The 27,816-nt window shown below is 41.1% G+C and overlaps 1 protein-coding gene across 4 annotated transcripts; it reads left to right on the top strand.

Annotated features, from left to right (window-relative positions):
* Positions 1-337: 337 nt before the first annotated feature.
* On the top strand, positions 338-27,816 carry LOC146616961 (clathrin coat assembly protein AP180-like). Of its 4 annotated transcripts, none has more exons than XM_085372543.1 (22): positions 338-467; positions 10,406-10,548; positions 11,019-11,094; positions 12,687-12,789; positions 12,937-13,030; positions 13,143-13,254; positions 13,375-13,481; positions 13,594-13,635; positions 14,150-14,223; positions 14,406-14,411; positions 14,964-14,976; positions 15,069-15,202; positions 15,782-15,855; positions 16,062-16,076; positions 16,680-16,850; positions 19,165-19,263; positions 22,551-22,637; positions 23,285-23,359; positions 25,522-25,608; positions 26,603-26,664; positions 27,541-27,624; positions 27,730-27,816. In XM_085372543.1, the coding sequence occupies exons 1-22, from the start codon at positions 338-340 to the stop codon at positions 27,814-27,816; spliced, it is 1,875 nt and encodes a 624-aa protein (XP_085228669.1). The 4 variants fall into 4 exon arrangements, with proteins under 4 accessions (XP_085228669.1, XP_085228670.1, XP_085228672.1 ...); XM_085372544.1 differs by lacking the exon at positions 22,551-22,637 and adding an exon at positions 22,132-22,206; XM_085372546.1 differs by lacking the exon at positions 22,551-22,637.

Below are 27,816 nucleotides of genomic sequence, written 5' to 3'. Positions count from 1 at the left end.
AGCTCTCCAAGGTGCTGAACTGAACGCTCGGAGCCTATAACAGAACGAGCCGCCGGGAATTCACAACCTTGCGTAAGTCTACTCATGCAACGGCGAATATTAACAACGTGACCACACGATTTACTGCGAAAATAACATTTATCCAGCTCATTTTCTCTGCTTTCCCCCCACCCCCTCCCACACATAAGGTCGCAGGCCTATATTATCTGGGAGAGGGACGCACTCATCTCACTGAACCGCAGGGAAGAAGCTGGGTTGTATTCGTATTTTCCCCCCCTCCCCCTCACCGTCCTGTGGTGAAATAAATTCCTGAGGAGGTCGAAACAACTAGGAGAAAATGTCGGGGCAAACGCTCACGGATCGCATTGCCGCTGCGCAGTACCAGCTAACGGGATCGGATATGGCCCGGGCTGTCTGCAAAGCCACCACTCACGAAGTGATGGCGCCCAAGAAAAAGCACCTGGAATGTAAGTGTGGCCCTCATCCTCACTGCACTGACTGTAGCTTTATAGGTCCTAGGCCTTACATATTACACAGCCACACACGCAGACCATGCCAGCATTATGGGCTTGTTCGTTCCGTTTACTTAAATGGGTGTGCTGCAGGATATAGTAGCCATGGTGATGACCCCCTCTGTTGACCCTTTGTGTCCAGCGAAGATGGTGGACACCCAGGGAGAAAGAAGGAGAGATTGGGAAGGAGAAACATGTATGATTTTAAGGTAGATTGACAGACCCATTTAAGTTTCCCTTCCCCTGCTGTTTCAAGGCCACTTTCTTTTACTCCATGCTGAAACCGACTGTAACCGAGGTGGTGCAGCGTACAGGAGCCTGTGCACTAACTGGGTTAGAGTGGAGCCATTTAAGACCAATAAAGTCACAGCTGAATTAAATTACAAACCTCACAGCTTCATTGACACATCTACAGATGACAGCAGGAGCCACCTCCACAAATCATCATTACCACAAACACTGAGTCAACCCAAAGCAGTGGCACTGCTCTGGATAGTTTGATTGGCTCTTTTTCTTGTATGTCTGCCTGTGTGTTTTCCAAGGTTGTGTGTGTGTGTGGTCAGGTCTAGTCTGGTCCTGTGTCTTCTGCTAGGACTTTATATCTTGTGATCCACTCCCCTGCTGAATAATTTAAAAATCAGCCAATGGCTGTCTTGCATAATTTACAAAGCCAAAGGTGACAATGCAAAAGCTAGACTACACCAGAGAGCATTGTTTCCTCATTCTCTGCTGCTCCATGTGATAGTTTCAGTGTTTCTAGCTTTCAGTGGTGCTGATTTGGACATGTGCATGTGTGGACGTGTTGTAGCCTTTTTGTCCAAGGACATAAAACTGCTGCAGACATGTAGAGATTTCTCTATATATTTTCATTTAGTAAGCTATAACATAAACATGTGTCTTTTATTTCCATAATCAAATAGGTTATACTGGGTCTATTTCTAGGGTAATTCAACAGGGCAGTTCAACAGACCTCTGGTATGTAGGCCACTGTGCCTCTGCTGCAGTCTTGGCTGGAGGAAATTCCTCACCTCAAAACAGTAAAACACATTTTCACTATGAAGACCTATGAAGAACCACACATAGCAAAAAAATCTAATAAACAACTAAAGGCTCACTAGGGTAATTTTTAATGATCAAAACATTTCTAATTAGCTAGCTTTCAGTGTTTTTGATTAATAATATTAAATATATTATGCAACTACAGGTTTTAGTTATTGCTTGGTGATTATTAGGGTTATTCAATGCTTGACATGCATGTGTAGCGGTGGTTGTGCAGTGCAGTTGCCAAGGGAACAGATTAATAGTGTCAGGGGGCAGTGTAATGACAGAAGGGGACTCTGAGAAGAAAGAGTGGAAATGACATGCCTGTCATCACTAGACTGCAGAGGAAATCACAATGGATGTGTAGCTATTAAACTGAGACATTTGTTTTGGTCTTTCAGTACAGTTAACTGTCTGACCTTTTTAGTGACATGGTCCACTTTTATGAGAACAAATTACTGATTTGATTGTCTTCAGCAACATAATAAGTAGCCTTAGAAGAAGCAGGTGTGTAAATATGGATTAGTAAGAACATACAGGTGCCTTTCCACCCATGAATAAACTACAAACTAAAAGCTCAAAATGTTATGTGCTTTTCCTTTGGAGCAAAAATCGCCTTGTCTTTTGACTTAGATGTCTGTGTTTGATTTTATTATGAAACGTGCTGGGGTTAAATGACACACTGCATTGAATTTTGTATTTCTGGTTTGTCTAGTCATGCATGGTTATGGCAAACATAGTGAAAGAAACAATGGAGGGCATGTACAGAGTTAATGTATCCACCCAAGGTCAATGAAAGAGTAGCGTTTTCTCATCACCACAGGCACTGATTGTCCGTTTTTTAAATGTCAAATTGGTATAAAATTGCTGTTATGAAGAGTGTCCCAGTGTTCTTACCTGATCTAGAACTATGTCATACGAGCTTTAGATTATTCAGTCAGTAGTTTAGTACCTGAGTCAGCCTGGCTTTTTCCAGATGTAGAACACGTGCCCACTGGCATCTATAAACTTCACAAACTAACATTTTACATCTCCTCGATTTAAAGATGCAATTCATAAGTGGAAGGGGTTGCTGGATTAATGTTATGACCTCACTTATATGCTGTGTGGGCCAGTCCTTGGTATTGCCTATTGTCAGTGACTCTGGGAGGGGGCATCTAAAGCATGTGTGAGGAAGTATAAATGCAGGAAGAAACCAAACTGCTAAGACATCAGACATCATTGAGTTTATGTTTTTTTCATTGACTGTCTTTCATTCAGCATGATTAAAAAGAGTAAAGAATCACAGACTGTAAAAAAAAAAAAATCCTCTCCGGACAACATTGCTATTCCGTCACCTGGTGCTAGCTAATTAGCATGCTAACTTAAGCAGACAGTACAATATACTAACTTACATATTTGACAACTTCAACATACTGTAATGTCCTATTTTTTTAATTCTTCACAGTCTGTTTAGTTAGATTAAGTTTCTAAACAGTGTTTTAAAGAAACACTGTATATATTGAAAGTGGAATATTGCTATTTTCAGATTGCAGAGTAACATGGAAGAGGCTTTATGGTGTAGTGGATTATAAGTGAAAGATCCCTGGTTTGATGCAGACCCAAAGGGAAGAGACACAACTTCCTTTTGGGTCTGCATCTGCATAAAAATTCTGCCAACTCAAACAAATGGAGCTACTTGCTGTAGGGAGTGTGTGGTGTGGGAGCACTAACTTCCTAATTTCCTGTTGTCAGCGTGAGATGAATTTACTAGCTTTGGCTAATTTTGATGTATTTAGATAAAGCAAGGCTAGAAAGTTTTCCCCTGTTTTGAGAACTTATGCTAACCTGTGCTAACCATCAAATATCTTTATCCATGCACTGTATTTCACATATAAACACTAGAGTACTGGTAGAATAGAATAGAATAATCCTTTAATTGTCCCACAAGGGGAAATTTGGGTGTAACAGCAGCAAGAAAGACACATATACAAACAAACAGTACACAAGACACAGAACAGAAACATACACAATTTTTACATATTTACATCAATGACAATGGTTACCAAAAACAGAGTACTGTACCTTTATTAAATTAAATAAAATTTAATACAGATCAGAGGCAAACCGTGGTTATAGTGTGAATCGGTTGATAAAATAGTGCCAAGTTACAGCGCTGATGTAAACATCTATGTTTGTTGGGAGCAGTTCTGATTGTACAGTCTGACAGCTGCAGGGAGGAAGGACCTGCAGAAACGCTCCTTCATGCATCGAGGATGCAGCAGTCTGTCACTGAAGGAGCTCTGCAGTTCAGTAACATTTACATGCATTGGGTGGGAGACTCTGTCCATCAGAGATGTTATTTTGGCCAGAATCCTTCTGTCTCCCACCACCTGCACTGGGTCCAGGGTGCATCCCAGAACAGAGCTGGCCTTCCTAATGAGTTTATCCAACCTCTTCCTCTCAGCTGCCAATAAACTACTGCTCCAACATACAACACTGTAAAAAATGACAGATGCCACCACAGAGTCATAGAAGGTCTTTAAAAGCGCTCCCTGGACTCCAAATGACCTCAGCCGCCTCAGCAGGTAGAGTCTGCTCTGACCCTTCCTGTAAAGAGTATCAGTGTCGTGGCTCCAGTCTAGCTTATTATTCAGGTGAACACCCAGGTACCTATACGAGTCCACTATCTCAATGTCCACTCCCCGGATGTTCACCGGTGTCAGTGTGGTGGGTCTGCATCTCCGGAAATCCACCACCAACTCCTTGGTTTTCCTGGCATTGATCAGCAGGTGGTTCTGCTGGCACCAGTCCACAAAGTCCAGTCCACTGTCTGTACTCTGAGTCATCCTCACCTGTGATGAGGCCGACTATGGCAGAGTCGTCAGAGAACTTCTGTAGGTGGTAGCGTGGGGAGTTGATGGAGAAGTCTGCAGTGTAGAGGGTGAAGAGGAACGGTGCCAGCACAGTTCTCTGTGGGGCCCCCGTACTGCAGACCAGCGTATCAGAGACACAGCCCTGTGACATCACATACTGTGGGCGTTCTGTGAGGTAGTCCAGAGTGGTGGTCCACTCCCGATAGCTCCAGCTTGTCTCTCAGAAGTCGTGGCTGGATGGTGTTGAAAGCACTAGAGAAATCAAAGAACATGATCCTCACAGTGCTTTCAGGCTTCTTCAGGTGAGTCAGAGCTCGGTGCAGGAGGTAGATGATGGTGTCCTCCACCCCGATGCCAGGCTGGTAAGCAAACTGCAGCAGATGAAGACCTCACCAGGGGGCGCAGATGGTTTAGAACCAACCTCTCGAGGGTCTTCATCAGATGTGATGTTAGGGCTACCGGCCTGTAGCTGCTGAGGTCCTTGGGATGGGAGGTCTTTGGTATGGGTACCGGAGAAGACTCTTCTTCTCCTTGAGGAGAGCCTTTATTTCAGGATTTATCCATGGCTTGTTGTTAGAAAAACACCGTACCTTTATGATGGGTATGGTGTTGTCCACACAGAAGTTCATGTAATCCGTAATGCGGTCTGTGATGCTGTTGAGGTCATCCTCCAAAGGGCTGCAGAGGTTGTCCCATACAGTAGAATGGAAACAGTCCCTCAGGGCCTCTTCAGTCTCTGCCAACCATTTCCTAACTGTGCATTTCACAACTGGTTCTCTGTGTACTAAAGGTTTATACACAGGCTGGAGATGAACCAGGTTGTGATCTGAGCCCCCCAGGGGAGGGAGAGGTGATGAGCTGTATGTCTCCTTGGTGTTAGCATACAATAAGTCCAATGTTTTATTGTCTCTGGTGTGGTAGGTGACATACTGGGTGAAGGCGGGGAGAGTGGAGAATGGGGAGATGTGATTAAAGTCCCCAGAGATCAGGAAAAGGGCCTGAGGATGCTGTGCTTGGAGTCTGCTGGTTACAGTGTGCAGGATCTCACAGGCTGCTGCAGCGTTAGCAGAGGGCGGGACATACACAGCTATCATAATGACGTGTGTAAACTCTCGCGGTAAATAGTGCGGTCTCATGCTAACCGCTAGCAGCTCAATGTCCTTACAGCCTAGCGTCTCTTTGATAGATAAATGACCAGAGTTACACCATCTATCGTTCACAAACACAGCCAAACCCCCTCCTCTCTTCTTACCACTTTTCTTTTTTATGTCTGCCCGGACCAGATGGAAACCATCTATGTTTATGTGTGAGTCCAGAGTTAGCGTGGTTAGCCACGACTCTGTGAAGCACATCATGCTGGGTTAGAGCCGCCAGTTCATCCATTTTTTTGGGGAGCGATCTCACATTCCCCATAATAACAGATGGAATCGCTGGCCGGTACCTCCTAACCTTACTGCGACGCCCAATCCCGGCCCGAATGCCGCGTCTCTTCCTCCTCACCTATTGGGGGATGTTGGCTCGCTTGGCGGTAGGCAGAACAGCGGAGGCCCCGAGGGCTAACAGCTGATCCCTGCTGTAAACAATTGGCGGTCGGACCTCCACGCGCTCTCCGGACACAGATGCCGTAAAAAATGTGATAAAAAACACGATTGTCCATAAAATTCTGAGCTTCATTGTGGAGTAGTACAGTCCTCAATAAAAAAAACAAGAACAAGAAATACAATAACAACAAAAAAAGAGAAAAAAGGACTCGGTCAGGTCGGGAATCCATGGTACCTTCTGTTAGCAAGTTAGATGTTTCCCAAAATGTTAGCTGATTAAAACATTCTGCTAAGTGGTGCAGTGAGGTCCCATATGAGATACTGGTCACATTAAAAGCTCCTTATTTAACTTTTATTTACCATAGAAATTGTAATGTTTAGCTAGCTGTATATGCTAGGTCTGAAATTTATGTGCTATATATTTCCAATGAACAACCGCCTAAAGTATTATTGATAGCATTATAAATCTACACATGTAGCACAGTAAGCAGATGTGTTCTGCTTACCATTATCTAGAATATTCGGGCTGGTGCACGATTTTGTTGTGTAACTGTAAAACTCATTCCTCAGACTAAGATGTAGGGTAGAAAACGCACACTGAGACACTGTGGTGCAGAGAAATACACAGTGTGAGGCCTCGCAGTTCATTCTTAGAACTCGTGGATTACCGTAAGAGTCTTTATTTAGCTCAGCCAATCCTCATTATGCACACATAGGCACACCAGTTGTATGTCAGTGTGTGTTTGTTTCGGGTTATGGTACCACAACACGGCAGCATGGATTACAACCCGTGATATGGCTAATATGGCAACATAGCTAACATCCATAAACGGATGAGATTATGTATGTAAATTGATATTTATTATGAGCTGGACATCTGAGAAAATGGCTCTTGGTTAGTGCTGTGCTCATGCTGCTAATAGAAATCTAAACTTGTAGCTGTGCCAGTGACATGATAATGTTATATAATCTAATCTCAGCCATTGTGGATCCTGACTCTGTTTGTGTGTGTTTGAAAAAGCTTCAGGACAATCTTTAACAAAACATAGAGTATATTCAAATAAGGAAGGGGATGATTGGTTGAAATGATAAAAAATGAGAGAAGATTTTCTTTAACATAGACTAAATGACACTAAAGTGGGAAAATGGAGACTAAATCATATCTAAACATGTACAGTGGAAGGACTGATGTCACCCCAACCTTCATTAAAAACATCAGACATCTTTGGAGCAGCTGAAGTGTCGCTGTTACCATCTGGTGAAGCTGTACAGATGGACTGGGGTGTAATTAGTTCAACAAAGATCAAAGGAAGAGCTGTGATCATCACTGTGAACCAGCTAAAACACATTCATGGAGCACATCCACCTGCTGTTTATTTTCATTTTGTCCGGTTCGTTTTGTGCTAAGATCATCAGTTCCATCAGATTATCAGTGAAACATCCTACAACGCCACAGACAAAAAGCTGATAATGAAGACGTGTTAGGTGATGAGCAGTGTGTAGAACAGGGTGTGTGAGGTGTAGCAACCAACCACAACAGAAAAGAACAGGATCAGTGATTAGTAATAATCTGTTTACAGCACCCCAAGCATTAAAACCCCCAACCCCCCAACCAGCCTGTTGTCTGGACCCTGAGCAGCTTCATTGCTCAAACTCGTATATCGCTTCTTTTATTGCACACTCATCTGACTCCCTACTGTTCTCTTCCTTCTTGTCATCCCTTTTCTCATCACCTTGCAGACTTGTGGTCTGGTTTAATTTATAGTTTGCTCTCTACCTATTTGAAACAAGCTCAAGGTCTATTGAATAGAATGGCCTTCCACTCCCTCCATTATCACAGATGTCTGCCAATATTTGCTGCATTTCTTTCTGTATGGATGCACTCAGTTGTGTCCTTGTTGTTCAGATGCCAATGTCAGCAGGACACAAAACAATGTACAGCTACACTATGCTATGTTTAAGCGAGCAAGAACATATAAAACGAAATGTTCATCTGTTCTACTGCCACAGTGAGCACAACATATACAAAATCTACCAATGGATACATTTCTTTATTTACACTTCATAAATGTCTGTCAGTGCCCTCTCAAAGTGTTACTTCTTCTGTTTCAACTAAACTTTTTGTGCCTACTTTTCAGCCGCATGCCATATCCTTTCTTTATTGGAAAGAAAACAAACTGATGCCAAACTCAATCAAAGCATGAACAAAGGAAAAAAGAATAAACAAACTGTTCATTATTCATTGCAGATAGGCATGGCTGATGCAGAACCGTTCACAGTTCATGTCATCATACCATTATTTTAAGCTTGTGAGCAATGCTGATGCACAGTATATGGACAAAAGTATTGGCCCACACCTCTTAATCTTTGAATTTAGGGCTTTCATTCAAGTATATAAAATCAAGTACTGAGTACTTAGCCATGCAGTCTATAAACATTTCTGAAAAAATGGGTCATTCTAAAGAGCTCACTTAAGCATTACAGAAAGTCAGTTTGTGAAATTTCTTCCCACCTAGATATTTTACAATCAACTGTAAGTGGCATTAATGCAAAGTGGAAGCACAGTAACTCGGTCAGTCGAGAACACATAAAGTCACACATTGGGGTGCTTGAGTGCTGAGGTGCATAGTGTGAAAAAGTCACCAGCGCCCACGGACATTAACATCAGCACAAAAAGGGTGCACTGGGAGCTTCACATCATAAGTGTCCATGATTGAGCCGTAGCTTCTGTAGGTGTAATGCATGATTAGTGATTATAGCTTTATTAGTTTCAAGCCATGGACCATTCATGTGTCTTTAGTGTCTCTATCTTTATTTCTGCTTATTAGATTTTATTTATTTATTTTTTTACATTTTCAATACAAAAACTCAGTTTTCTTTTGCTATCAGCCGTGGTATGTTAGATATAGAGAATGAAAATCTTGAGTGTTCACAAGAAGAACATGAGTCTGAATTAGATTGAGAAATCACATGAGTCCAACCTTTTCAAAACCCGAATCTTTTGGTTTTTCTCAAAACAGAAAAACCAAAAGATTCGGTATTTGGGTTACGCCTAGGTTCATCTTATCTGTATCATTACTGTCAAAGTACGTTGTACCTTCTGTTATATTTTTTACTGATGCAATAGTCAGGACTCTTTATTTCTGGAGACTTCTCTGTCTGAGTATCTGAACTGGCAGCCAGGGAGAGATGACAAAGCATAATTCTCTCTCTTTCTCTCTCTGCATTGTCAGCGTGTGTCCCCCCTTATGTGAGTCTGTGTGTGTGTGTGTGTGTGTGTGTGTGTGTGTGTGTGTGTGTGTGTGTGTGTGTGTGTGTGTGTGTGTGTGGGTGGGTGGCTGGGTTCTTGCACCAACATTTGGTATGTGCATCAGGTATTTCTCCTGCCTCAATATTTTCATAACTGTCTGGTGCAGCTCTGCAGTGAGCACTTTGCCTCCTCACTTAATCAAAATTTAATCAGAGCAGTTAAATCAGGGCAGAAAATCTTGCAGACGTGTGTCTAAGAATAAGTTCACTTCCCTTTTAATAACATATAATAAGCTATTTAATGAAGGGTGTAGGAAAGTTAGTGAATCAGGAAGTACAGAGGATTAGTAAAAAGGAAGTGGGGGGCAGCTATGAAGAGAATAAAGATTAGAAAGGTGTTTGGTCTTTGAGACATTGCTGCAGAAGTATGCAGATGTCTAGGAGCAATGGCAGTGGACTGTTTGACCAGAATGTTTAATACAATCCTGGAGAGTGAGATGAAGCCTGAGGAAAGGAGATGAAGTCTACAGGAACCAATTTTCAAGAACACGGTGATGTGCAGAGCTGTAGTAACTACAGAGTAATAAAACTAATGAGCCATAACATGAGGCTATGGGAAAGAGTTGTTAAAGCTAGATCAAGAAGAGAGGTGATGACCAGTGGGCAGCAGCATGGCTTCATCCAGAGAAAGAGCACTACAGACGTGATATTTGGTTTGAATGGAGAAGATCATAAGGAGTTGCAGTGTGTTTTTGTAGATCTAGAGAAAGCACATGATGGGGTACTGTATGAGGAAGTCAGGCATGACAGAGAAGCATGTGAGGGTGGTGCAGGACATGTATGAGGACAGTGAGACAGTAGTGAGGTGTAAGGTAGAAGTGACAGATCGATTGAAGGTGGGGTTGGTTTTCATCAAAGCAGAGAGCCTAGAGAGGTGGAGGCATGCTGTTGAATATGGAGCTGTCAGTCAGGAGGAAAAGAAGAATACCACAGAGAAGACCCTTAGATGTAGTAAAGGAAAGCATGCAGATTCTTTGCATGACAGAAGCGGATGTAAGTGATGGGGTGAGATGGAGACAGGCAATCCACTGTAGTTAAAAGAAGAAGAAGACGACGACAATAAGCTGTTTAAAGTTACCACAAGGTTAAAGCACTCTGTGAGAGAACCTTTGACAGATGAGTAGAACTCTTTGTTGCTGTGTTGCAGACCTGGTGTCAGCCACCAATACCACCAACGTGAACATCCCTCAGATGGCTGACACACTGTTTGAGCGATCCACCAACGCCAGCTGGGTGGTCGTCTTCAAGGCCCTCGTCACCACACACCACATGTGTGTCTATGGCAATGAGGTTAGTGAACAGTAAATAGACCATTTAACATGTGAAGCAGTTTGGTTTAAGCTTGAATCTCTTCTAATCAGGATAAAAGATCAATAGAAATGCTGAATAGTATATATTATAGTATACTTTAATATAGTAAAGTTTTTTTTCTAATTGCTGACAAAAACAGCCACCCCTTTGAAATAAATAATAAATGTCTGGTGTGGTGTGAAGTTACCACTTTAGAGAGCTGAAATTGGTCTTTCAAGGCATTTGCAGGAAGCCTGATGTTTCACAAATAAATAGAGGCTTTGACCACAAGTTAGTGGAATGGGTCCACTGTGCATTACTCCTGTAAAAGCTATTAAATAATGGAATAAAAGCTTGAAAAGCACAACAAAGAAAACCCTTACTAAAGATGTCAATGCTGTGTTGTTGGCTGTAGTTTTCAGCTTTGACTTCTACAGGAATGTTCACTGGGTTTTCTTTCTCTTTCTCAGAGGTTCATTCAGTACTTGGCATCCAGGACATCCTTGTTCAACCTCAGCAACTTTATTGACAAAACCGGATCTCATGGTAAGACGACAGTCTGATCAACTGTAATATCCTCCCTTTGTGTCGTTGTGTATCGTTCTTTGTAAATGGATAATCTGATAATAACCGCACATTACTGAACTTTCTCATCCTTTGCTCCTTAGGTTACAGATTTTAGAGAAGAACCTACATAAAGTTAGGAAAAATAGGAACTAACAGGAAAATAACAAATATCACATATCAGCTACAATCCCAGCAGCCGATCTCAGTGCTGATGGATCAGCCGCTACCCTTCCATATATACATTCAATCTAGGGTGTTGTTTAATTTGTTGCACGCTTTTCAAACCACCTCCTTTCCTGCTCCACCTTTCGCTTGGACTTAATCGGTGTCAACTAATGAGATCCATAATTTGTTGGACAAGGATAGAATTTTTGTAGTTTCATCTCTGTACACAACCAGACAATCTAAGTGAAGTACAGACTTGAAGAATTACAGCCCTTTAAATACACAGCTCCCCCATTTTCAGAGATTTAAAATGAATTGGACAAACTAACATAATTTTAAATATAAGGACTGTTTTTAATACTTGGATGGAAATCCTTCCCAGTTTATGGTTGCTGAAGTTTAGAACCCATGGACATCACCTAATGCTGTATTTGTTCCATTGCAAGGTGGCTGCTAAGCCTTTACTGCAGCCACCTTTATTGCAGGGTCTTTCCATGTACGGTTTTATTCAATAACTGAAAAATCAGGTGATCCTTTGAAGAATATTTTATTTTTTTCCTCGACAAACTGTTGCATTGCTTTTGTATTTTGGGTCATTATCCAGTCCTGAAAATCTAATTCTGGCCTTTCTGTTTTTGAGTGAAACCAGTGATTTGCACCTTGTTATAAGCCATCTTCCATTCATGAATGCATCTCTTGATAATGATATGTCTACTTTCTTAAGAGTGTCCTTTTTCTTAACTATGGAAAAAATGCTGTCATCATGCATTTTGTTGTCTTCTGATGTATTTCGGACCTTTTAGAGTTGCTTAACTGGCCAATGCATTTTTTCCTTTTAAGAATGTACCAGATCACTGATTTGGCCCTCACAAAGGTGTATTTTTAGCCAAATGACGACCTCGCTCACTTGCACTGACATCCCTTTGGGCTCTTAAAATTACAGTGAAAAGCTATGAAACCTTATTATATCAAATATTGTGTCTTGTGACTTCATTTGTCATGAAATAATAAGATGACAGGTCTCACTTGAATTGGCAGATTCATTTTAGCCTCTGCAAATGGGGGCTACATAAAAATATTTTTTGTTTGATGTGGTACATTACCACTGTGGTAATGTACAGAGGCTACAAAATTGTGTGTTCAGCAAATTATGGACCAAACTATCTCAGCTACACACGGGGAAATTGTGCTTCCTGTTATATTGACTGCTTTAGGGATACACTGTTTACTGCAGGTTCTAAAAAATATTTTCCCACTAGGACAAAAAGAGATCAATGCATGAAGTGAGCTGTTGAGAAACAAATGACAAATAATAGAAATAATCAAGAAACAAATACGAGCAGACAGCAAGAAGCCTATTAGCTTTTTGTTCAACAATCATTTAATTTTGATTTCATTTTGTGTAGGCTATGACATGTCTACATTCATCAGGCGGTATGGACGATACCTGAATGAGAAAGCCTTCGCTTACCGCCAGATGGCATTTGACTTCACCAGAGTCAAGAAAGGGTACGGTAAACACGGTGTGCATGCAGTTGCTCATAGCAACACTTGTTTGGCCATTAGCATTTTCTTTTACATGCTTTTACTTAGTGTGTGGTTAAAACCTGTGGCTCTTCTTTTGTGTAAAATACTCTCTCTGTTGTGTTACCTCAGCGCTGATGGAGTGATGAGAACCATGACCACTGAGAAGCTGCTGAAAGGCATGCCTGTTCTGCAGACACAGATTGACACACTCCTGGAGTTTGATGTGCGTCTTTGCTTTGATTTGCACACTTTTTCGCTCTTTTTCTTCTTCTTTATTTATTTGGATGAACAGAACCTCAGACAGCCCTACTTATCTCTGTCCTGTCTCCTCTCAGGTTCATCCCAAGGAGCTGAACAATGGGATCATCAATGCTGCATTTCTGCTTCTCTTCAAGGACTTGGTGAAACTGTTTGCATCCTACAATGATGGGATCATCAACCTATTAGGTTAGTAGTCCACTTAAAGTGAATAGATTGCAGGGTTTTTTTTGTTCATTTCACCGATGATAATCAAAAAAGATGGACAAGGTGTTTGTCAGTCAGCAAACCTCTTGTTTTTGTGTGTAGAGAAATTCTTCAAAATGAAGAAGAGTGAATGCAAGGAGGCCTTGGAGATCTACAAGCGTTTCCTGACCAGGGTGACAAAGATTGGAGAATTCATGAAGCTGGCTGAGGTAGCCTCAGCAGTCCTTTTTCTTTTGACTCACATAGTGACTGTAAAAACTGAGTCTGTGCAGTGTGATAATATTGTTTTTTAAATATATATATATTTCTTTTCTTTAACAGACAGTTGGAGTTGACAAAAATGACATTCCCGACATCAACTATGTAAGTTACATATCACAGCTCTCAGGGTTTTTTAATCCCACTTTGCAAGCGATGGGATCAAGAATATATAATGCATATGAATACCATCCATCTCCTCTCACACACACATGCATACACAGAAGCCCATGTCTCACCCACCACCATCTCCCCACCCAGTGTCTCCACCCAGGGGTAGTGGTGGATCTAGCAGACTCGGATGACGAGGACTGCCCCTTTAAACCTCTCGAGGAACCGGTAACCACAGAAACAAAGGGGTTATTTTGGCTGAGTGCCTGTTTACAGGATGAAGTGTTGGCACGTTGACCTTTCTTTAATTTGACAAACAAGTCACACAAAACACACAAATCACTCTTGTGTTTGTGTGTGCATAGACACATGCATGTGACTAATGCGGTGGGATTTTCTCTCACTCTTGTTTCTGGTGATTAAACCTCGGCTGGAATGTATCTGAGGAGATGATTTAAGATTTGTGTGGAGTTGTGATTACAGTTTGAAATTTCTTTGTTCTGCTCAGGCTCCCAGCAGTATCCTAGAATCTCTGGAAACCCACATGAATGGCCTGGAGGATATAAAAGGTGGAAAGAAGGGGTAAGACGTAACATTTCTTTGCAACGTCATAGTAAAAACATTAGGATAACTCTTTCTATCTCCCGCTTTTGTTTTCACGAGTAGCCAATAGAAATATTGGTAGAAACAGGTTTTGTATTTCTACAGTTTCCTTTAACCCCTCCTCTCTTTTACTCTCCTTTACGTTGATTTGGAAACACCAGTGAAGGGTGAGCATATGTGTTATGTTTCGTTTGCAGTTTACTAATTATTTAGATGTATTTACTGTCCCACCTCTCGCCCCACCCTCCCCCAGGTAATAAATGGGCACATTATTCACATGTGAATTATGAACTGGATCAATCGAATAGTTCACACGTGGAAATGTGTGTGTCGGTGTGATTAAATGCGTGACCTCTGGGAGACACGTTTTGGTAAACAGCAGGTCACCACATGTGTACTGTCATACGCTAATATGCAATGTGAATCGCTATATGAAGGGTTTCATTCCCAAGTCAAACTGAAAATGAAATAAAAGCTGGCAAAATCAGACTGATTTAACAAATCTTATGGGCTGGATTTTATTCTTGTTTTCATACTTGATTATATATTATGGTACTTTGGAAATTAACTCTTCATATGATCACATATGATGCAGTCTATCTTAAATGTTTGTTTGAATCCCCGATATTGAGTTTAAAATGATCTGTAAAATTGAGCTTTTGTCAAGCAGTTTGTTTTAAGCACATCACTTATACCTCCTCTTGTTCTTCCACTTTCAGGTCTCCAACAAAGGTAAGATGCACATTTAAAGTAGTCTGTTTTTTTCTTTAGCCTTTTATATTGTGAATCAGCACTGAAAGGGGGCTTGTCTGTCTACTTTCCAGGGATCTCCTACAAACAATGTGTCTCCAACGTCAACTCCAGCCAAATCTTCAAATGCTGTTCCCACATTGCAGCCTCCTCCTGGGGACAGTGCTGGCAGCGCTGCTGCTTCAGCTGCTCCTGAACCGGCTGAAGAGTAGGTTCCTATTTCTAGTAAATACCCCGCCAATGCAACCTTTCAAAAAACATTGGATTTTGTTAACATCTATAAAATACCATATACTTACAGTGTATCTGTATTGTCAGTATTGCCAAAAGTAATCACCACCCATCAGAATTGATCAATCCAATTCCAGCATGGTACCATGATACGATGCCACCCGTGCAACATGTCCAGTGTGAAATTTCCTCTCTATGAAATATTCCACAGTCAGCTGTTAGTGGTATTATAACAAAGTGGAAGTGATTGGGAATGACAGAATTTTAACAGACAGACAGAAATCACGAATTGTGATTTTTTGGTGTCTGCTTGCCCAGTTTAGTTTATAATTTCATTTAGTTCACATGTATAATTTGGATGATGGGTAAATGATCTCAGAAGCAAGACATTTCCCACGATGTTGTCTCCACTTTTTTTAGTGCTAGGTAACAAAATGTCACTCCAACAGTGCTATTTTAACCTCACCCAGCTGATTAAGTGCAAGTAAACTATTGATCATGTGCAGCAGAAAATTTTCACTCAGAAAAGTGTGGTTAAAACTTTATCATCTTCCAGTTCATTGCTAGATCTGGATCCACTGGCCTCTACTGGCCCTTCAGCACCATCAGCTGCCCCCACATCTTGGGGAGGTAAGTGGCCCTCCTTCCTTTAGAACAGCTGCTGGTATCATGCACATGGTTTTCGTCGCAGTCATTGTTAGAAAGAACGACAGGTAATCTAGTCCTTTTAGTGAACACGTAACAGTCTATTTTCATTGGAGTTGACTAGAGAATCAAATCAAATCCCCAGAACAAGACATATCTTCTCCCTGTTTCTTTGTTTTCTGCCTCCGTAGATCTTCTTGGATCAGGTGAGTGCAACTCCTCCTCTTTACTTCACCTGTAGGATCTGGTCCAGACTAGTCCATTCGTAAAACCTCCTCCAGGTTGCCTTGATTTTCCTGGTTTTCTTGCTGTAATATGAAATTGAAGCAACCTGGAGGCAATATATTGTTTCTCTATTTAGAAAATATAAAAATAGACAACATTGCAGCAGTGTCACATGGTTACTTCCCTGTTTGTCTCCTCAAGCTGTTCTCTTAGTCTGAGTACTCTCTTTGTTTCTCTCTGCCTTCTCCCTCCCCTCCCTCCACATACTCCATTGTCTGTTTTTGGTTTATAATGGGGGCTATTTTGGTTGATTGCTTTTTAATATCTATTTCTTGGTTATGACTGGACAATGCTGGATCATTTGGCGACTTTTAATTTGTTTAAAAATACGGGTTTTTCTTCTTCTTTTTTTTGGCCACTTCTAAATGATCTTTATTGGGCTTTATTTGGATTGACCTTTCTTTTGGCTTTTTTTTTTCTTCACTCTCACAACGGTGACTCCACTGGCTATTTTGGTTCCTCTTTTGTGGTTTATTTTGCCTCCTTTCTATGGGGATTTCAAACACCCCTGATGGTACTGGAAGAAATGGGCGATTCCTTGCTATCTGAACCCACCCTCGCAGCTGAGCCCACCCCCTCCCTTGCAGCGGCATCGCCCACTCCTGCAGCAGCAGAACCTGGAGTCTCTCTAGCTCCTCCCACTAGCACAGCAGCTGCCACCTCCCCTGGCGCCGCCAATGTGGATCTGTTGGGAGGTCAGTGGGCTTCCAGAAAATTCTCTACGAAGGAATCACTCTGGGAAGCTCAACTGTAAAACCCATCACACGATATGATAACACAGACGACTGCATGCTCAAACACGTACAGTATGTAGACAGAACTTTGCTGAATTATGGCAGTTGTTGTCTGTCCACTGCAAGCAAAGTTGTATCATCAAAAACTTTCACTGCGTACTGGATTGATGCACATCCCTATCAACTGCCTTAAAATTATAGCCCCGCATTATTTAGTTATATTTAAACAGACTAAATACATTTGATTATGGATTAACCATGTCAAAATATATACACTTAATAGCTTACAATGCTACTCAATGTTTAGAAAAACTTATCACATGAATTTTCACTTTTCATTTCCTAATGCCACAGTTCATGACAGTGTAGTAGTCCCTGCCTCTGTTAGCATCTTTTTGACGTTGATGCCCTAAAAACATCAATTTATTAACAAGATGCTGATCGTAATTTTGGCCGGCATTGATATTACTCAGCGTTAAAAGAAGGTGAAAAGAAAGAAATGCTTCCATGCAGGTTGTGTAGAAAAGATGGTTTGTGAACTAGGGTTTGCCATTTTGGAGGTTACTATGTTCGTTTTCTTGTGACGCTATTCATTGTCATGTGAGGGTAGAGTTGGGGGAACTATCAGCTACCCTGCAGCAATGCTGACTTATTTCACAAGATTAATCTGTAACTTATCACTGTCTATACTTCAGCAGGGTTATTAAAAGTGTTTCTTAGTGAGGAGACTCAATAGGTGTGCCTCTTGCTTTGGGCTCACAGAGTGTGCACATTAGTGACAGGAACACATATTGGGTGAACATGAAGGGTCTAACTACAAGGTGAAGATTGCAAAGTTTCTTCTGATAGAAACTCTACAAGATTTACAAGAAACTGTAAATCCAGACAGCGTTACCACCACAGGCCAAAGACAAAAAAGCCGGCTGACTGGTTAGGTTCCACTCCCAGGCATGCGTGGCCGTGCTGAGTGGGGTTTTTCTCATCATAGTTGAAAGGTTTGCTAGATAAAGATTTGGGGGCAAAATAGGGCATTGTTAATTTGCAGTTGATGCATCAAACCCTGTTCAATAAACTATCATTCTAGCATAGCTTTGAGAGATGTTGCATGCCAGTTGTTCTTGATCAGTTCATTGCTTGGCTGAATTTGTGCACAGCCAGGATTGTAGTTCTGGACCGTTGGCTTGCTTTTCCTGTGCTCCGTGACATAATAATAATCTACTGTATTACAGAGAGTGGTATAGTGGTTAACGTGTGGTATAAAAGATTTCCTGTGTCTGATCATGTAGCAACAAACAAAAAATCAGTCTATTACTAAAAGTACTGTGCACTAAGTGGTGCACAGGGTGGTCCGAATTATCCATGAGCTGTTATTTCCACAGCACACCGCAGCTAAGTACAGTACTGCAATTACAACTTTTGTTTCAAAATGTTATGAGCGGAATTGATCAGATTTGGAGAGGTACATGAAATCTTGTCACCATTCAGGGTTGCTCCTTCTTGGAAGAAATTTACTTGGGTAAAGTGTGTAACTATGTGGGCAGTAACAATGCTTTAGTGTCATGAAAAGTGTCATTATTTAAATTACTAAAAGTGAAATTCTGATGTGAAAAATATCTCAATATAGAATTTAAATGAATGAACTAGCTAATATGATAATAAGAATGACTAACAAGCAGTTTAGTGATGAGTTGTGTTTTAATCGTTTATCGGTGGTACGCAGTTTTATGTGATGTGCTTTTTTGGGAAAGCAATCACATTATTTTAATCCATACAAAATGTACAATCAGATTTAGACTTAATATTTCTACAGATATTCTCCACATACTCACCACATGTTCACTTTTGGCTTGTATATACACTGCTGCACTCATGCGTCCTGTTTGATAGGCCGTAATGCTTTTCTTTGATCTCTGAAAAGCAATTCTATCAAACCCTGTCACATGTCTACAGCTACAGATGGCAGCTGTAACACTTGTAGAGTCCTGGCTTATTCGGCTCTTTGTGCACTAGATTAATCCTTGCTGTAATGCCTCCTGTCTGTATTCCCATTTGCTCATTCACCTGTCAGTCATTGATGTCACATAACAGTTCTGTACGCTGCTGTTTCTAAAAGCTGAAAACAGCTTAAAAATGCTTCTGCAACTTAAACGCTTTAATCTTATGTTCTTTTTTCTTAATAGTCTTGTTTTCCTCTGGCTTTTTGACTCTCTCTTTTTTATCCTTATTTCTTCATCTGTCTCTCTCCGCGTTTCTGTCCTCTCCTGGGGTTTTGCAGAAGCCTTCGCAAGTCCTGCTCCTGCCGCTGAGGCCTCCGCAGGAGCAGCTGAAGGTGGGGCTGCTGCTACATCCACCCCAGCTGCCAACGCTGGAACTGGTGGGTGACCAACATCTGTCTGTGTGAGAGAGAGTGTGTATGTGTGTCAGCCAGTGGCATACATGAGAAAGCAACAACAACAAAAAACATGCAGTTAAGCAATTCTTTCTTTACATGTTTTCTGCATGAAAACATACAAACAACACAGCAAAGCAAGTTAGCTAAAAACTCAAAACCTCAACAGGAAAGAAGCTGTGAGCTAATTTGTGATGCTAATATTAGCTTAATTAGCTTTAGAGATTTGCTGGCTTCAACAGCTACAGCTATCTAAAATAAAAACCAATTGTTTCAAAGTTGTTGTTTTTTTGTTTTTTTTAATTACACAGAGTAATAAAAAACCTACTCACAGTAGAAAAGGTACAGGTGTAACTATTAAAATAATGCTAGCTTTTGTTTGTGTACGTTGAGTCACGCTATCGTGGCTTTATATTTTCTCCTGTAACTTTTCAAAATGCGCATATTTATTTAGAGACTTAGACTTAGAGACTTAGAGCTTTTTCTTGTCATTGTGCAGTTTCTTGCACAGCGAAATTGGGTAGCTGAACCACAAAGGTGATAAAGTAAGAAGAAGAGAAACCAATATACAACGAAGGCGGAAAAGAAATAAATAATTAAATAAATAGAATAAAATAAAATAAAAAACAGTGTACATGTATACATATGTGAGTGGAACTATATACATGGTGTATGTGTAGGAAACATTGAAACAGACTGGGACCAAAATAATTGCACATGAGCCAAAAATATTGCACAGAACATGGAAAGACTGAGATATTGCACATAGATGATCAACAGCAGTGTCAGGGTGGATGTCTTGGGGAAGTCTTTACACACTCTTAGTTTGCATTAAGAGTTCTGACAGCCCACGGGAAGAATGGTAAATGGTAAATGGCCTGTATTTGTATAGCGCTTTTCTAGTCCCTAAGGACCCCAAAGCGCTTTACACAACCTGTCATCCACCCATTCACACACACATTCACACACTGGTGATGGCAAGCTACATTGTAGCCACAACCACCCTGGGGCGCACTGACAGAGGCGTTCTTTAGTCTGTTGGTTTTGCACCTGATGGATCTGAGCCTTTTTCCAGAGGGCAGGATGTTGAAGAGGTGGTGGCTAGGATGGAGGTGGTCCTTTATAATTGCCCTGGCTCTGGAGAGACATCTTGAGCTGCCAATTAAGTCCAGGGAGGGGAGTGGACAGCCGATCACCTTCTTCTTGTCAGCTGTTGTGCAACCAGCGTACCACACAGGGATGGCGTGCACCAGCACACTCTCGATAGTGTCACGGTAGAAGAATGCAATTGTGTGAGTCAGAGTTTCTCATCAATAATTACTATATTTTACTTACATACTTTATTTTCCTAGTTAGGAAGGTATTCTTTCGACTTCTGTGCATTTCCGTAGTTTGAACTCAGAACATGGAGATAACATGGGCACAACAAAGAGTTGTTAAAATACAGGACTTTAATGGAATATATTGCTTGTTATGTTGTTTTTGTATTTCTTTTATTATGACTGTGAAAGAAGAAAATGTTATAACTTTACAGAGAAAGATGTAGATGCCTGTGGTTGTGAATGTGTAAAGGTTAATGAGGGTTTAAACTCACGTCTTTGTGCAGGTAGTATGGATTCATTCATCATTACTGCTTGGGTATGGAAGGGAAATCTTGTTAGTGGCGTTCAAGAGCAAGAATATTCATGCTTGTCTTTTGTCATCACAAGAAAACTTTAGACTTTCTGTTATGGAGAAGACTGCCTGGTTTTATTTGAAGTTCCTAACGTTATGGACTGTGAAAGGATTTAATATCCGCTCCAGTTGTTTGTCATTTTCTCTCCCATCACAGATGCTATTTATAGCTGTAACTGTTACGACTGACAGCAGGAGTATGTTGGAGCTCTGCACATTTTCACCTCCTATCATTCCCATCTGATGTTTTCCATTTCTCTGACCTCCTTCTTGTGGTTATTGCGGTACTCCTGTAACCGTTACATAAAACATACAGTATTGTGCAAAAATGTTGAAAAATAATGCAGTGAGTAGCTTCATAAGTTCACCCTCAAATCAGTAATTGTTGTGCTTGCACTTTTTCTTTGATGCAGCACCAGTTCTCAAAGGAACATTTTTCAAAGCATCTTGAAGCACTTGCTGCAGTTTTTCTGTGTCAGCCTGTCTCTCACTTTTCACTGTCTTTTTGTGTAAAGACAGACTGACGCATTGATATTGGGATCAGGCCTCTGCGGGGGACCAGATATCTAATGTCTAGAATTGACCTAAACCTTTGCTCAGTGCCATATGTCTGCTCTCTTTTGTATCAAAGTCAATGTCTAACATTCCCCTTCTCTCAATGTTTTACATTTCTTTCCTACCCCCAACACCCCCCATTTCTTCCCAAAAGACCCCTTTGCTCCCTCAGATGGTAGCACCAACGCAGCGTCTTCAGGTCTAGACCTTTTCGGCATGATGTCAGTGGAGAGCAATAACCCGGCTAGTTCCCTGGATGCCTGTTTTAGCTCGGGTGTGCCCCAGCCCTCCCCTTCCCATTCCCCTTCACCGCTCTTCACCTCCTCATCCAACACCATCACCACCACTGCAACCATTTCAGCTCCTATTGCCGCCAGCACCACCAGCCCTGGGATTGACCTTTTCAGTGGTAAACATTGGAGATTTGTGTGATCCGGCATTAGTAACTATCGCATCATACTGAGGCAGGCTGGTGTCTTCTTGACTCTGATTTGAGGCTGTTTGCCATTTTTTTTGTCATTATTTTTATGAGGGAAAATGTGCACATGTTTGCAGCTTTGCCTCTCCAGTTGAAAGAGTTTGAGCTTTTTAATATTCCTGTCTTGGGTGCGCATGTATTTGTAGATATCTTTGACTCCATGCCAGACACGAGCTTCTCCAAAACAGACCTCGCTCCCAGTGCTGACTTGTTTTCAGCAGGTACCCTTTTGCACTCAATCTGCCATCTTGCGCGTGCTCTTACTCTCATATCCTGTCTTGCTGTTTGTGTTTTTCAGCTTTGTCCTTGGCTTTGATCAGGGAAGAAAAGAAGGAAATGAGATTGCTCTGTTATGGGTCAGCTGAAAGCCACTGAGCTGTCTGAAGCATTTAGTGAATGACACTTACCTCTTTTCTTATTCCGGCATGTACTGCGTGCACTGAAACTGAACTTGATAAAAGCGCACTGTGCATTATAATGAATAGTTTCTGTGTGTGTGTGTGTTTAGTGTGTATTTGTGCGTGTTTGGGGTCTAAAAACATAATCTCCACCTTGCCTCCTCCAGCGGATGTGTTCAGCTCCTCTGCCCCCATCCTCTCCTCAGCACCCCCATCCAAAATTGACACAGGAGCCATCATGAATCTGTTTGGTGGTGGGTAACTCACATGACCGCCTCCCCTCACTCTGCCTCTCTTGTTCACCCTGAGGAAGCGAAGGACATAAAATGAAACAAGTGATTTTGAAACCATCAGGTTTTCTCCTTTATGATCATAGCTATTGCGATTGTTGCTGCTGTATATTTTGTTTTTGTTATTCATGTGGGTGGATACATTATTGGAGATTCGCACACAGATAGCTGAGATGAGTCAAAGTATTTATCAACTGCTAATAATGACTCTGGCTCAAGATTTTCTTTCTGTTAAACTAAAAGTGGCTACACTACTTCAGCACAATTATACTTGCTCTCATTTATCCTCTAGAAAAATAGGATTATGAGCCCAAATCTAACAACTAAAATTCCTTGCTGTGTATATCTGAGTGTTACATGTGAAAAGGCCATTTTTATAAGCAGTATGTGTGTGTGATGTTTTCATTTTCTGAAATCGAAAATCCTGCGCTCATGCTTTCAAGCCCTCTTTTCTAACTCTAAGCATTTTGTCTGACATTAATAGTGTGAAGCTGAAGGCTGATTGTTCCCCTTCTTTGCCTTAATGCTGCGATGGAAATGGCTCGACCCACTGCGACCCTGTCATGGAATGAATGGTGGACTGTGTTTATGTTTTTTGGTTGACCTGCCAGAGCCTACAGGAGGAGATGCCCCAGTTGCTGCTGCTGCCCCTGCTCCTGTTGCCCCCGGTGCTGAACTGATGTCAGGTAAATCCTCAGATGTGGAAGTGCCAACCTGAATGTGATCAGTGAAGGTTATATCATCATGTTTGTATGAAATAGTTCCCTCTCACTGCATGTATTGTGGTCATGGATGGATTTCATAACAGATATTATGAGCACAGGTCTGGAGGCTCCTGAGCTAAAGCCTCTGTATTAAGGTTTGTTTTTGTCGAGTTTAAAGTGGAAATAGACTGATGGTATTGTTTTGTAAAGTCTGTAAGCGTGGAATAAAAGAGAGAACATTAACCAGAGGTCCTCACAGACTGACTGGATGGCGTCATGGTACCGAACAAGCACGCTCATTTATAGAATTCCCCACTCAACAATTATTTCAATGATGGACTCATGCGCTCCAAATATGAGTCTATATTATTAATATATATGCGGTAACAAACTACTCACTCATCAGAACTTCACCTTTCAGACCATGCTCTCAGCAAAGTCAGTGCTGCTCAAGTTCCTTAAGTCCAAAGTCCTCCCCTCTACTCTCCTTCCTCTTTTAAGGACCACTTTTTTTTTTGCTTTGGCTTGCTAAACAGAGGAGCTACTCTGTTTTTTTTCTGACACTTGCCAAAAACAAAAACAGTTGCATACTTGACATCAACAGGTTCACATGCATGTTCTGCAAATGACAGACAGCACAAAAGGATTTGATTCATAATATTAGTAATAATATATTGTTTGAATACAGTAAGGCTTTGGTTGATGAGTTAACATGACTTAAACATATTGTGGAACTTTTATGTGTTAATAGATCTATTGACCTTGCTTCTCCTGTCTTTTGGGCCCTGGATGCCCTGTCCAAAAAAGAATAGGTTGGGGTTTCTGCTTAGCTCAGAGGCCCTAACCTGATCATTCATCCATGGCTACAGCTGTTCATCTTGTAATAACACTCATGATTCCTTGTTGTTGTCTTGCTAATACCATAATATCACTTTACAATATTTTACTAACACTTTCTTTGATAATCTTAAAATCGGTTTGCTTGCCAGACTAGCTGTTTCGTGTCAGTGGATGTATCACTTACTGTTTCTATTAACTTTGGTAATGGTTAATGAAATGGTTTGCTGTCAGCAGCTTCTCTTTGGATTGTATTTATTAACTTTTAAGAGCAACATACATCAACACTGTTTGTGCCACACAAAATGGTGCATGTTTCTGCTGGCTTATGTGGTTCCTGGTCCTCTCCTTTTGTGCTGCTGGTCTCATATTATATAACTAATGGTCTGCAATACTTCTGCTTTAAGGCTTAACTCTTTCTCTTTTCCTTCCTTTCTATCAACCATACAATAACCTCCTTAGAAAAAAAACACTCTATTGAAACCTCATTGCATTTTCCCCCCTCTCTCTTTGGCATCTGTGCTTTTTTTTTTTACTCTCCTCTCTTTCTCTCTCCCTCGCTCTCTTTCTTCATCTGGCTCTTGGGCTGGCTCATTTCTTGCTTCCTGCCATTTGATTGGGTGAGTCCCCTTGCTCTTTAACACGCTAATTTCCCACAGTGCACTGCATTGCGGTGGTGCAAGGCAAGCTCAGCTGCACTTTCTCCTGAAACACCAGATGCTTGACGGTTATGAGGACTGTGTGAAGTAGCAGTTATTATTCAGTGCTTCTTTAGCATTTAACCCAGCTTCATTCTAGCTTCAGTGCTTCTGCCCTCATGCCAGTTTCTGCAGCAGTCACAAACTCATGGGAAAACTACATTAACGGTCGCATTCTTGACATCATGTTTGATGCTATGCAGAAGCAAGCTCAGGTTTATATCTGTCCCACATATATATGTACTTTTAAAGTTCTTTATCTTACTGCAATTGATCATAACAGATGTCTCCTGAGTCATATATTCGATGGTTTTATGTTATATTCTATTTCACATGATTGAAATTCACTAAGATTTAGTATTTTCCAAAAAGAAACCATATGTCGTATTTTAAATGAACCAACTCTTCCTCAGTAGGTTACATTTCAATGCTCTCTTTTCGCTGTTGTCATGGAGACATCTGTTGGTTGTCATGGTAATATCCCAAGTAATAAGAAGGCCTGCTCCTGAGTTGTAGTAGAGTGTGAGAATTGCTTGTAGTGAAGGATACTAATATCTCCGTCCCCTGTCCATCTTCTCCCTTCCCTGTTGCACCTCCTCCCTGCTGTAGTATTTGATGGCCTAGGGGATGTAATGAAGCCCACAGTGACTCCCCAGGCTGGGGATGTTGACACATCTATGGCTAACATGGCAAGTAGTAAGTAGAGTTTTAGATTTCTAGATTTCTGGACTATGTAATGCAGTAAATTAACATTTTGAGAAATATGCTTGTTTGTTCTCCAGCAGAGATTCTTAAATTGTAAGGTTTGCTTTATTTATTCATTCTAAATAAATTGTGAAAGGCTTGAGAGTTACTTCTTTACATATTAAACAAAAGAGAAAAGCAGTCTTGGGAACGTTAGATGTGCTGGCAGTCACATTTTCTTTTATATTTAACAGAGCCAAACCTATTTATGGTATACATGCCCAAAATGCTAACTAAGTAATTTGAATACTTATAATTTTGTTACAATGTAAAACATTTGGGAATTTGGTGAAATGAATTTTATTTGAGTGGCGTACAATCATTACATTTATTCAATATTCAGTTCAAATCAGTTATATTTCTATAGGACCAAATCACATCAACAATCACCTTAAGTTGCTTTATTTTGCATGGTAAAGACTCTATAAAATTACAGAGAAAGCACCAATCATCAGATGACCACCTATGAGCAAGTGCTTGGTGACAGTGGGAAGGAAAAACTCCCTTTTAAAAGGAAGAAACCTCTGATAGCACCAAACTCACAGAGTGAGTTGCTTAAAGTTTATGAGGGCAAAGAGTCATTTTTTGAGTGTGTGACTCCATCTGACACTTAGTTCACAATTTAAAAAAAAGTCAAGTAAAAATAGCAGCAGTAGCTCTAACTCCCCTATAAACCACAAATATGTTTCTTTACACTTAAAATTATTTATGAAAGTAAATCATTCTTGTGAACTTTAAGAGTGCTTGTGTTAAAGATAAGCCAACTTATTAATCTTTCCACCTCTGTTAAAAGAAAGCAAAGAAACTCATCTACTAAAATGGCAAACATCTACTTTAACTGACTTTCTGTCTTGTAACTTAGAAATCACTGCAGTAAATTACAAGTTACAAATGATGCGACAGATTTTTTTGCAGTACCTTTTTTCTCTCTTTCTTTCCTTCCAAGATCTCACAATGGGAACTCCAGCGGCCCCTCAGGTAGCTCCCCCAAGTTGGGGTGCTCCGATGGTAAATGTTGTCTGTGTCTTAAAGCATGGAGTGGAGCCGCATGCCAGCGACAGATAGGGCAAACCTGTAGCAGCAGTCACAAGTGTCGCCTTCATCACCATATGGAAAAGAAACAGGAAAAAAAAAACTTATAACAAATGCTTATGTTTTGGAGATTTGTCCTCTTTCTTTTCAATATGGCCCAGCTCTCCAGGTTCCAGGTGTACCATAAAGCTAGGAAGCAGGGCATAAATTTAATTCAGCCTAATGTGTGTTTCTGGAATATTTACTGGAGAGTGATGAAGGGGGAAGTGATAGTACTGCATTAAGAAGCTGTTGCTTGGAAACAGCTATTAATTTTTGAGTTTTCTTTGAAACCTGATTGAGTTGAGGCAAACCTGGACATTGCAGTTGGTTTGACGCTTCCATCTGAAGGCTACATGAAACAAGCTTCACTGCTCTCTGAACCCCTGTTCATATGCAAATAGACAACAAAAACTGAAGATGAAGTTGGGCTTTCTGTTGTGGCGTGTCCTCGTTTCTTGTGTGCCAGTTTGTTTTGTCCAGCATTCGGTGTGTCTGTCCTTTTTTTTTTACCTTAAATTTTTGTTTTCTGTGTTCATTTTGCCATATTTTCATCTGAAATGTAGTATAGTAACATCCCACCTCCTCCTCTCCATCCCCTCTCGTCCACACCTTTAGACCATACCCATGGGTGTCAGTCCTTTTATGGGGATTCACCCTAGCTTCACCATGGTAAGACCTCCAGTCCAGTCTAGTAATGCCCAGGCAGGACATTACTGGATAACTAATGGACAATCACCCCCTTTGGGTGGCCCTCACACACCCATAAAATAACAGACATCTAGTTTTATTGACTCTTTTCCATTCCATCAGGCCGGAGCACCAGTTGCTGGAGCTCCCATGATGCCAATGGCGAGACCAGGCTTCCCAGCCGCTGGGGTGACCCCAGGAGCACCGGTAACACACTTGATTTTTTTTTTTTTACAATGGAAAATATTATTATTTGCACAGGTTACAATGACAAAAGAAGGAATATGAGTGCTAAAATAAGGTGTTTTACAGATGTCTCCTGGAATCGCCCAGAGCCCCAGGAAGCCTCCACCACCCAGGAACGCTCTGGATGACCTCAATATTAAGGACTTCATGTAG

Source organism: Diplotaxodon limnothrissa, linkage group LG15, assembly GCF_057381915.1.
Source record: "Diplotaxodon limnothrissa isolate DT_005_m linkage group LG15, D_limnothrissa_male_GT1.1, whole genome shotgun sequence".
Classification (NCBI taxonomy): Eukaryota; Metazoa; Chordata; class Actinopteri; order Cichliformes; family Cichlidae; genus Diplotaxodon; species Diplotaxodon limnothrissa.
This window is presented reverse-complemented; position numbering and strand designations above follow the sequence as displayed.